Source organism: Sciurus vulgaris (assembly GCF_902686455.1).
Source record: "Sciurus vulgaris genome assembly, chromosome: 5".
NCBI lineage: Eukaryota > Metazoa > Chordata > Mammalia > Rodentia > Sciuridae > Sciurus > Sciurus vulgaris.
In genome coordinates, this window is record NC_136465.1 from 111395601 (window position 1) to 111407116 (window position 11516).

The 11516-nt window shown below is 39.7% G+C and overlaps 1 protein-coding gene and 1 pseudogene across 2 annotated transcripts; one reads left to right on the forward strand and one right to left on the reverse strand.

The window, feature by feature from the left end:
- Window positions 1-4742: 4742 nt before the first annotated feature.
- Window positions 4743-6985, reverse strand: LOC306662734 (nuclear speckle splicing regulatory protein 1-like; annotated as a pseudogene). Its single transcript has one exon. The product of its transcript is annotated as a nuclear speckle splicing regulatory protein 1-like (transcript).
- Window positions 6986-7095: 110 nt separating this feature from the next.
- On the forward strand, window positions 7096-9165 carry LOC306661549 (olfactory receptor 11A1-like). The gene has a single exon (XM_079140575.1). The coding sequence runs from the start codon at window positions 8231-8233 to the stop codon at window positions 8987-8989; it is 759 nt and encodes a 252-aa protein (XP_078996701.1). The 5' UTR covers window positions 7096-8230; the 3' UTR covers window positions 8990-9165.
- Window positions 9166-11516: the final 2351 nt, after the last annotated feature.

Genomic DNA, 11516 nt, shown 5'->3' on the forward strand with positions numbered 1-11516 from the left:
AAAATGTGAATACTAGAAGAAAATATATTTTTAAATACTTAATTCATTTTAATTCATATGTGCTGTTGACACATGACTTTTTATCATGATCCAAGACTAGTCTTGAAAGACAGTTGGTTTTGCTATCTAATGCCTTTCATGAAGGATGGCTCAGGACAATCATTTATTCCAAAAAACAAACTTTATTTAATATCTTCCAACCCCTTATTGAATTTAGTTAACAACCTTATTAAGAGTATTAGTTCATATCCTTATCTGAAATCTCACTTTGCAACTAGTTTATCCTTCAGGGCTCACCAGGAAGTTTTAGTGCTCATGGTGAGGTATTTTAAGGATGCTGTATTGAGATCTTGTTAATGACTAAGGCCATTGTTTGATAACATCTACTTTATATTTTTTTTCAGGATGAAATCTTGACAATCAATAGGAGCAAAATTAGGGCACATTTTATTTGTGTGCACATCTGTTGTGTCTGTTCTACAATACCTGCAATCAGGTGCAATCAGGAGGTGAAACATCGGAAGATAGATTTTTATGGACCAACTTGATCATATTTTCAGGTCAAATCATGATTTTCTTCTTTTTCTTAATATCTCTTGTGTACCTTTCTCCTTTCCAAAAGCAAAACTGAAATCTGAAATGTCCAATTTGAATTCTGTCTCCAACACTTACTAACTCTGTGACCCAGGACAATGTATTTCTCTTTGTGCCATAGTTACCTGATGTACATAAATCATAGATAAAAATAATAACTGCCTCCTAGGATTCTTGCAAAGTTTCAATGAGATATTTCTGTAAAATTCTTAAAGTTTCTCCCACCTAGAAATTATTCAATAAACGGTTTTTTTTAGTATCATTACTTTGCTATCTGTCTTTACTATGTCCTGTTCTTTATAGTCTCTCCCTTCTTTCCTGATGCTTATATCAATGAGTTGGGATGAGAATTAAAAGAAGTCGGTCTAATAAAGGTGAATTTTCTCCCAGGTTGTATTCAAGAAAATGACCTCTGGGTGACAAGGGTTTCTCCTGAAGGAATTATGGACCCATTACCAAGGCATGAGTAACTTAAGAGTAGTAAATACATGCTTTAAACTAATCTTGTTTTGTTTGCTGCTTTATATCTATAATCTTAGAACAATGGTTGAAAGGCCATAAGCACTCTAGAAATATATATTGAATTAATTAATGTTATGATATGTTTATACAAAAGCATAGCAATACCTAAAAATATAGCATACGGTCTGGGCACAGTGGTGCACACCTGTAATTCCAGTGACTCAAGAGTTCTGAAGCAGAAGATTCTCAAGTTCAAGACCAGTCTGCGAAACTTAGGGAGATCCTGTATCAAAATAAAAAATAAAAAGAAGCCAGGCATGGTGGTGCATTCCTGTAATTCAGTGACTCTGGAGGCTGAGGCAGGAGGATTACAAGTTCAAGGATTGCCAACCTCAGCAACTTAGTGAGGCTCTAAGCAACTTAGTGAGACCACGTCTCAAAATTAAAAAGTGAAAAAGGCTGAGGATGTAGCTAAGTGTTTAAGCACCCCTGGGTCCAATTCCTGGTATGCAAAGATAAATAAATAAAAATAAAAAGGCCTAAGGATATAGTTCAGAAGTAGAGCATTGGCCTAGCCCATACTAGGTTATCCCTAGTATCACAAAAAGAAAAAAAGAAAGAAAAAACCAGCATGTAGATCCTTCATTTCTGCTTTAAACTCGCACATAACACTAAAGCACTAGAAAAAGAACTAAAATTACTTTTAAGCACAAATTGGGTATTTTTATCACACTATTATCATAAAATTTAAGTCACTAAATATTGACTTTCCTTTAGACCCAGAAAAGGATCTTATTCTCTCTCTCAGCTATTATCTCCCTCAGGCTCTTTACACAATCCAAGACTATGCCTCTATATTTTATTCTCAGTTACTTCCTTACTGGAAATATGCTGATTACTTCCTTGAAGTCAGCTTTTCCTCATCCAGGGCTCTCCATTTTGTCTTTTCTACCAAGATGAGACACATGTTCAATTTCTTCCAGGAAGGACCAGCCTAGTGTGCAACCGGGAAAACCCAACCTCAGACCCTGTGCAGTCCTCCTGGTCTAGATCTGCTCTCTGCTATCATATGGTAGGGACTCTGTGCTGTATTTCTTGTTCGTCATTCAGCTGCACTTTACTATCTACTTCCATTATCTTGAAGACACTTGACCTGGTTTATTCTCATCTATGATGTTAAACTATCAAACTAAATGGAACAAATTATCTACATAATTATATAGCAGTTTCCCCCCACCTCCTCCCTGATAAAAGATTGAAGCTGAACCTGGAGTCCTAACCCATAGTAGAGCAGAAAGACTGTTAATTCAGCCTTTAAAAGTCATGTTCTTGCTAATCTATTCCAATGTTGCAAGATTGACATACTTGCATGTCACCTTACAGTTCATTCTGAAAATGGAATACTTATTAAATAAGTTAATATTCGCTTCATAAATCATAAAGTTTTCGTTAATGCTGACTTTAATTGTGGCTATTCAGATGCCTTGCCTGTCTTTCCCTGTCTCATAAGGAGGATGTTATTAGATTCATGTGAAACACCTGGAGGTACTCTCTTGTGGACCAGAAAATTCATTCCCCTGGAACCAAAGCATGGATGCAGCTTCTCCAGTTGGCTCCAAGCTACATCTCCTCTCCACGGAGGCTCTTCTCCAGGCTTCACAAGGGAGAGAAGCCATCCTGCTCTAAAAAAGGCAGTGTGTCCATAGCAGCACACACAAAATAAGGACATCAGTCTTCTGTGAACTCTCTGGGGTGGGAGGAACCAATGCTAGGGCAGTTCCACAGGAGAGAAGCAGGAAGTCCACAGATTGTCAGCTGTCACAAGAATTTAGTCCAGGGATAAAGACATCCAGAAAAGAGGCTGACTCCAATCCTGAAGCAGGTCAGTCCCCATCTCCCCTGAATCTGAGTATCTAGAGTTCATCTGGGTCAATATTGTTCTCTGCATACAGAGACGACCACCTCTGACCCAACCTAAACTGATAGTAGTTTACCATATTGCTTTAATGTTTTGTTTTTTCCAAGAGGTTTCAGTGGATAAGATCTGTATTTGCCAACAAAATTCTGGAGGGTCTAGGAAGAAAATCTATTCCCTGACTCCAACCCTGATTCCTCAGCCTTATTTTCATGCCCCAAAAAATAATGCTATGAATAACCATAGTTAACCCCTTAAGAATCACTTTAATGTGAGCTAGGGTTATAGTTCAGTGGTGGAGCACTTGCCTAGAATGCACAAAGCCCTGGGTTCAATCTCTAGCATCATTAAAAGAAGAAAAATCACCTTTAGGAAACCAGCACAGGTGAGCAATCAAAGGCCACCACCAACACCTCCTTGGCCCTTGTTCAGCTTTCCACACTTCTATAGATGAAATATATTACCTCTTTTTCATAAGATCCCCTTAAATATTTGAAAGCAACTTCTGTATTCTTCCAATAGTTTTGTCTTTTCCAGATTAAACATCTCCACATTGTTTTTTTTCAGAGACATTTGTTTCTTTTCCGTTTTTTTTTTGTTGTTGTTGTTTTTGTTTTTAGAAACAGGTTCTCCCTAAGTTGCTTAGGACCTTGCTAGGTTGCTGAGGCTGGCCTCAAATTTATGATCCTCCTGCCTCAGCCTCCTGAGTTGCTGGGATTACAGGCATACGCATGTTCACATTCTTAATATATTCCTCCTATTCCACAGTTCTCAAATCCTAATTGATGATAATGAACAAAACAAATCCAAATTATTTTTACATAAAATGGCTGTTAAATCAGGTCCTACTGTTCTCATATTTTTTTCAGCTGATCATTAGTGCTCTGCAGGTTTTTATATGTGACCCTGTTAAATTTCATCTTTTTAGTTTAGTATCCCAAGGCAAGATTGTTTTGAATTATAATTCTGCCACTTATAGTATTGGTTTCCCCACTTCATTTCTTATTATCTGAAATTTGTGGGGCCATGCATCTTTACTGTCTTTTGAAGTCACTGTTAAAATACGTGGAGATAAGATCTCCAGCACCTTCTCCTTTATACTACACAACTTTCTCTGGGTTTTCAGAATCATTAATGAATAATTTTGGTATATGGTAGCAAAACTAAGAGTGTTGTCTTTAAGCACACGATCATTACCTTCTCTTTTTACTAAAATTAATATGTTCTTTTTCTACTCCTTTCTCCTGATCTGATAATGTTCTCAATAAAGAGCATGCATTGTTTCACAAGCTCCTGGTGATCCCTGATGAGATTTCCAACTCTTACAGAACATCTCTTTAGGAATTTCACTAGGCACCAAGACTGAATCCATTACTTGGCAAACATGATAGTAACTTTTGAGCACTACTTCAGAGTCTAGTCACTTGAGAAATTTGAGGTCAGTTGAAGCAGAATACTTGATCTCTCTGCAAAATCGAGCGTCCTGTTTCAAGTTTCTTCCTGGCTCCTGAATGTGTGTCTGTATGATGTACCCCAGAGGGAAAGGTAGGACCAGAGCAGAAACACAAAAACCCTGTGTTTTTGCTGCCATCCGTGAATGTGGAATGGCACCTTTTTCAACTTCAAAAATGTAGAGAATTTGTATTATGTTGATTATGTTGGACATTCTGGTTTCTTTCTCCTGTCATACAAACACACACACACACACACACACACACACGAATACATGCACACCTCTTTGACTTCCATCTCTATTCTTTTTTTTTTTTTTAACAGTATAAGCATATCATTTTTATTTTCATTTAGTCAATAAGTTGTAGGTTAAGAAGTTATTTAGACAAAATGCATGATACATATTTCACACTTTTATACAAATTTTAGAACATAAAGTCACAATTTTCTCTATTTTACTTGTCAAGTTCACATATTTTCATCTGAAATACAGTATTTATAAAACAAAACAGATCCTGCAACAAAAGCAACATTATTAGGAGAGTTGTTTATTTTTTAATGGTTTTAACAGAGCCAACTTTCCTACATTAAGTACCTACAGGGAGGGATTTGGCACACTCTTATGGTTCTTGCATACAATCAAGAATGTGCTATTAATAAGGAAATATAAATAAATTCAGCTAAACATTCAAGATAAAAGAACTGATTTCTAATATAAACCTAAATGAAAAAGTGAATTTTGAACTCTATTTAAAAATACTTCCCATTCATTCCTAATACATTTTTTTTATACTTTTACAAAAAGCAAATTCCAGGAGTTACAATGTTTTATGCTTCCACAGATCTTCCTGTTGGGAGCAGTCATCAGTCATCTTCTTTTTCAATATAGGTCTTTGCATTAACCCGTGCCATTTGCCTGGCCAGGTACCTGTCTCTAGCTGACATTACAGTTTCCTCATTGTTCCGCTTTGCAAACTTGCTTACTGCCTCAGGTGGTCTCTCTTGTTCTTTGTCCTGCTCTTGCCTTTCCTCTGTGAGTCTGTGTTTTGCTCCCAGTGATGTTTCAGAACTAGAGGGTTTGTCTTGTCTTCTTTCTTTGTCCTTTTCCATGTTTCTTATTTTGCTGGATCTTTCCTGGTCAAGAAACTCAACGTTTGCCTTAGAATTTGCTGTGCCTTCCTGTCTGTCTTGATTTCTTTCTGAAGACTGAACACTTACTTCTTGGTTTTCCCCATCTCTGTACTTATCGTTATTTTCATATCTTTCCTTCCTTACTTTCATGTGTTCCTTCTTTGTTTTGCTTTTTTCTTCCTTCTCTCCTCCTCTCTCAATGTACTGGTCACAATCATTTTGTTGTCTATCTCTTTCTTGTTCTCTAGAGTAGTATTTCTCCCTATCTCTCTCTCTTTTCCATTCTCTGTCATTTCTTTCTCTCTGACCTCTTCCCCTTGATTTATCTTCGTGTTCATGCCTCTTCCAGTGGGAATCTCTATGACTGGTCTCTCTGTGCCTATGAGAATTCTTTTCTTTTTGGTGGTCACAGTCAGTATAATTCTCTTGGTCTCTGGACTGCCTCTCGTGGTGTGGATCCTCCCTTTTCTCATGTCCTCTTGCCTTGAAACTTTTAGTGTGGTGTCTGGCACCATGTCCTCTTTCTTCACTAGATGACCGTGAATGGAGTTTGGTTCCTGTGATGCTTGGAGTAATTCTTAGAGGTCTCCGTGACCTTTTGTCTTCTGCAGTTCATTTTGTTTTCTTCCATTTCATCATCCTCGCTCTTAGTATCAAAATCACTGTCCGCATCTGGGTTTTCCTCCTTTACACCAGTTTGGATAATGCATTTCTCTTGTAGCACTCTGTTCTCTGAATTTACTTCATCAGAGTAACCTCTTGATTTCTCTTCCTTTATTCCAGACCTCTCACCGAGCTTCACGAAAGCTGCATTTAGGTACTTCCTCTTCTCCAACTGCTTGATTTAACAGGTGCCTATAAAATCCACTGAGGTCCTTCTGTTTGGTTACATCCAAACATGCTTCAAGTGCAGCAGCCCTCTTTTCTCTTTCTTCCTCTTCAGCTCTCTCTTGCAATTTTTTTTTATAAGCAGATGTCACAAATGCCTCTTTATCATCAAATTCTCCCTTTTCCATTTCTCGTTCTCGCTGTATTTTCTTTTCCATTCTTTTTTCCTGTTCCTTTTTTCGGATCTCAACTGCTTTTAATAAGTTATGAATATACTTTGGCTTCCGATCCTTTCCCAAAAGCAATTTGGGATTACTGTCCTCCTTTTTTTTCCTGCATTTCATCATAAATACTGTCATATTCATATACAGTAGAATCTTCTGCAAGGGCCTTCTGAATTTCCAGTTTAGTCTGTTTCATGGCTTGCTTCTTAGCAGCTTCTCTCTGAAGGCTTTCACTCACGGAGGTCTCATCATCATCATCAGAATCATTCCCAAATACTGAAGGTTTTTGCAAAACAGGGTGCAACTGCTGTGTTTTCTTTGGCAAAATAAGCCCATACTGCCTGCCCGGAATCGCCATCTTGCTCCCGTCTCCGCTGAACGTGGCCCTCCATCTCTATTCTTAATCATAGGTCCATCTCAAGCTCTAAATGGCAATAGTCCAATGTTCTCTCATTTAGGGGAGGACTCACAGATTCCTTCTTTCTCTTAGTAGTCATTCATGCCCCTTTCTGTGGTACAAGAATTAGTTGTCACATGCTGCAATTTACCATGGCAATTTGCTCCTGGAAATTTATTGTAACTAATTCCTTAGTCCATTTATTTATTCCTTCCATAAATATTTACCAGGGTGTCCTGTGTGCTTGGTGTTAAGTTAGTGCTGCAGAAACTAAGAGAAGAAAGCCTGTACTAGGGTAGAAATTGCTAAAGAACCCAGAGTTAGTTGGGATAAATTGAGTATTTTACCTGTATGGAGAATACAGGGCAGGAGACTCAAGAAAAATGAAGAATCCTTAGCTTCTGAATATCTGACCAGAGACTGGGCAAATTTTGAAAATTATTTTACAATGGGTCACCAGGCTACTTGTCTAGGAAGAAAGAATGACTGTCCAAGGGGCTGGGATCTGGGATTTCTACATTGCATCTCCCACAGAGTAGATGATACAGATTGCTTATCTGGATTTCCAGTCTGACTTTCTTGGAAAATGAAGTGGCTGCCTCAGGGATGCACATGACTTCAAAGTAGAATGACCTCCCCCCTGGGTACCACTCCCACCCTTCCAGACCCGCTCACAGGGGTGGTTCTCCTGCTGGTGCTCAGTTAGGAGTGCCAGGTAACTAGCTCCCTGCTCTGTGATGCTAACTCTGACATTTTTATGACTCAGAAAAGGTTAAGGAAAGCACTGTAGAACAGTATTTTACACAGGAGCTTTGGAGTCAAGCAAACTTGGTTTCAAATCATGATTCCATCATAGTGACCCTGAATAATTGACTTAAACTCATTGGGTCTTATCTTCTCTTCTATAAATAGGAGACAATAAGACTTGTCTCCAGTGCTTGTTGTGATGTATAAATGAAAAAGCCAAACACGGAGTGTGGCCATTATACAATACTGGTCAATATTGGTTACCTTTCTCCCTTCTCTTGGGCTCAGATCTAGATGAGGAAGCAGTCCAGTGATGACAGTGAGAACCAGACCACCTAGCTGATCCTAGTGGGATCTGGGGATCTACAACACCTGGGTTTCCTTCCCTTCAGCCTCTTTCTGGCCATCTATGTGGTGACAGTAGGGGATAATACCCTCATCCTGCTGGCTGTGGCCTCCAGTCGGACACTCCATACACCCATGTACTTCCTCCTGTGCCACTTCTCCCTGCTGGAGATTGGCTATACCTCCAACATTATGCCTCGGCTGTTATGGAGTCTCCTGGAAGGGAGGGACTTCATCTCACTGGTTGGCTGTGCCATCCAGTTCTACATGTTTGCCTCACTGGCTGCAGCTGAGTGCCTCCTGCTCTCGGCCATGTCCTATGACCATTACTTGGCCATCTGCCATCCCCTTCACTACCCTGTCCTCATGAGCACCTGGTTTTGTAGCTGCCTTGTCATTGGTTCTTGGCTCAGTGGCTTCTTCTTCTCTGCCTTCACTCTGGCTCTGGCAGCCCCTCTGTCCCTCTGTCCTCACATCAGGGAGATCGACCACTCCTTCTGTGACTTTGCTCCAGTTGTAGGACTATTCTGTGGGGATGTGGGAGTCGTGTGGGGAACTGGAGTCAGCATCTCAGGCTTCCTGACAGTGGTCCCCTTCCTGCTGATTGTGACATCCTATGCCTTCATCCTGAGGGTTGTGCTGCAAATACCTCCAGGCCCTGGGAGGCAGAAAGCCTTCTCCACCTGCTCCTCCCATCTCAGTGTGGTTGGAGTGTTTTACAGCACCCTCTTTGTGGTTTATGTGGCTCCAACAGACCACATGGCACCCTGGCTCCAAAAGGCCTTCACTGTCCTCTACACTGTATTCACTCCCATGGCCAACCCCATGATCTACGGCCTCGAGAACCACGAGGTAAGGGTGCTCTTCGTCAGCTCAGGGGACAGCCGATCATAGGGCATGCCTGCAGAGGGGGACAGGACAGTTATTGACCTCTTCCTCAACTTCAGCTTAGCCCCTTCCTCAAAGTTGGATAGATAGAGACTATGGCAGCAAAACCGTAGAGACCATGGGAAAAGTAGATGTCTAACCACACGAGGTGACAATTTTTCCATTGTAACTAGATAAGAATCAAAATCACATGCCTAGGGCTGGGGTTGTAGCTCTGTGGCAGAGTGCTTGCCTAGCACGTGTGAGGTCCTCGGTTTGATCCTCAGCACCATATAAAGATAAATAAATAAAATAAAGGTATTTTGTCCATCTACAGCTAAAAATACATTTAAAAAAATCACATGCCTAGTAGAGGGCCTGAACACTATAGACATTCCACAACTATAAATTGAAAAAATGAGTAAATTAATACTGAAGAGAATGCAAGAGGGAGCAGGTCAGTAATGCCAAGTGGGGAACATTTTCAGATTCTTAATCGAAGGTGGCAAGGACTGAGAAAGGGCATTAGAAGAGAGGAAAAGGGGGATTAGGAAGATGGTCATAAGAACCAGAATTAAGGTAAGATCTCCTGACACATTTCAAACAAAATCTTTAAAATGAAAAAGCATAACTCTTAGGCCCAAATTCTGTAGAATAGGTAGTGCACAAGCTGAGAGGCACTGCCACTGCACACAGAGCTCGGCCATGGAAGAGCAAAGGTCAGTTAGAGGACAGGCAAGAGCCCAAGCCACTTGTGCCTGGAGCCCAGGAGGCCAATTAGACCACAGTTCTGTGAGTTTCCATGGGTTCTCTCGTTACTGATGTTGGACTAATAAGTAGTAGAAGAAAGGAAGGAGGCAACTAAATAAGATAGGAAGGATAAATTAATCCAATGAAGGGATTCTGAAATTTTGCTCTATCAGAGAATCTTTGAAGCCTTTAAAAATGAAATAAAACTGTTCTGGAGGAGCATTCCAGTAGTCTCAGCTACTTGGGAGGATGAGGCAGGAGAATCATTTGAGCCCAGGGGTTTAGGATCAGCCTGAGCAATATAGTCTCTCTCTCTCTCTCTCTTTCTCTCTCTCTCTCTCTCTCTCTCTCTCTCTCTCTCTCTCTCTCTCTCTCTCTCTCACACACACACACACACACACACACACACACACACACACACACACACACACTACTAGGGATTGGACCCAGTGGTGCTTTACCACTTAGCTACATCCCCAGACATTTTTTTTTTTTTTTTTTTTTTTTTTTTTTGAGCCAGAGTCTCACTAAGTTGCCCAGATTGGCCTAGAATTTGTGATCAGTCTGCCTCAGCCTGCTGAGTAGCTGGAATTACAGGTGTGGACCACTGCAACCTGCACAGCCTTGTTTCTTCAAAAAAAGGAAAAAAAGAGAAAAAGCTGCAGGTATGGCTCAGTGATAGAGTGTATAGTGAGCATTAACAAGTTCCCGGGTTCAATCTCAGCACCCAAAACAAATTTCTAATTTTTAAATTTGAACTTTATGGATGTGCTTTTCCATGTATGGTGTATGATCCGCTGATATCAGAATGATCAAATTGTTGTTTACAAATAAAGATTTCTGGGCAACCAGACCTATTGTATCTGGCTTCCTAGAAATTGGGCCCAGGAATTCATATTTAACAAACACAGTGCAGGGAAAAGGCACGGTTTTCAGAGGTGAGGGGGATAATAGTAGGAAATTTTTCTATAAGAACTAAACCAAGACAAGGATGCCCTCTTTCACCACTTCTATTCAACATTGTCCTTGAAACTCTAGCCAGAGCAATTAAACAGACCAAAGAAATTAAAGGGATACGAATAGGAAAAGAAGAACTCAAACTATTCCTATTTGCTGATGACATAATTCTATATTTAGAGGATCCAAAAAATTCCACCAGAAAACTTCTAGAACTCACAAATGAATTCAGCAAATCAACAGGATGTAAAATCAATACCCACAAATCAAATGCATTTCTATTCATAAGTGATGAATCCTCTGAAAGAAAAATTAGGAAAACTACCCCATTGACAATAGCCTCAAATAGAATAAAATGCTTGGGACTCAATCTAACAAAAGAGGTGAAAGGCCTCTACAATGAAAACTACAGAACACTAAAGAAAGAAATTGAAGAAGACCTTAGAAGATGAAAAAAATCTCCCATGCTCTTGGATAGGCAGAATGAATATTGTCAAAATGGCCATACTACCAAAAGTGTTATACATATTCAATGCAATTCCTATTAAAATCCCAAATGGAAAAAATCATGAAATTCATTTGGAAAAATAAGAGACCCAGAATAGCCAAGGCAATCGTTAGCAAGAAGAGTGAAACAGGAAGCATAACACTACCAGACCTTAAACTATACTACAGGGCAATAGTAACAAAAAAGTAGCATGGTATTGGCACCAAAATAAACATGTAGACTAATGATACAAAATAGAACACACAGTTATCTCATACTAGACAAAGCTGACAAAAATACACATTGGAGAAAAGATAGTCTATTCAATAAATGGTGCTGGGAAAACAGGAAATCCATATG

Excerpts from the sequence above, each read along its gene's own strand:
- LOC306661549 (XM_079140575.1), top strand. The coding sequence starts at position 8,231 with ATGTACTTCCTCCTGTGCCACTTCTCCCTGCTGGAGATTGGCTATACC.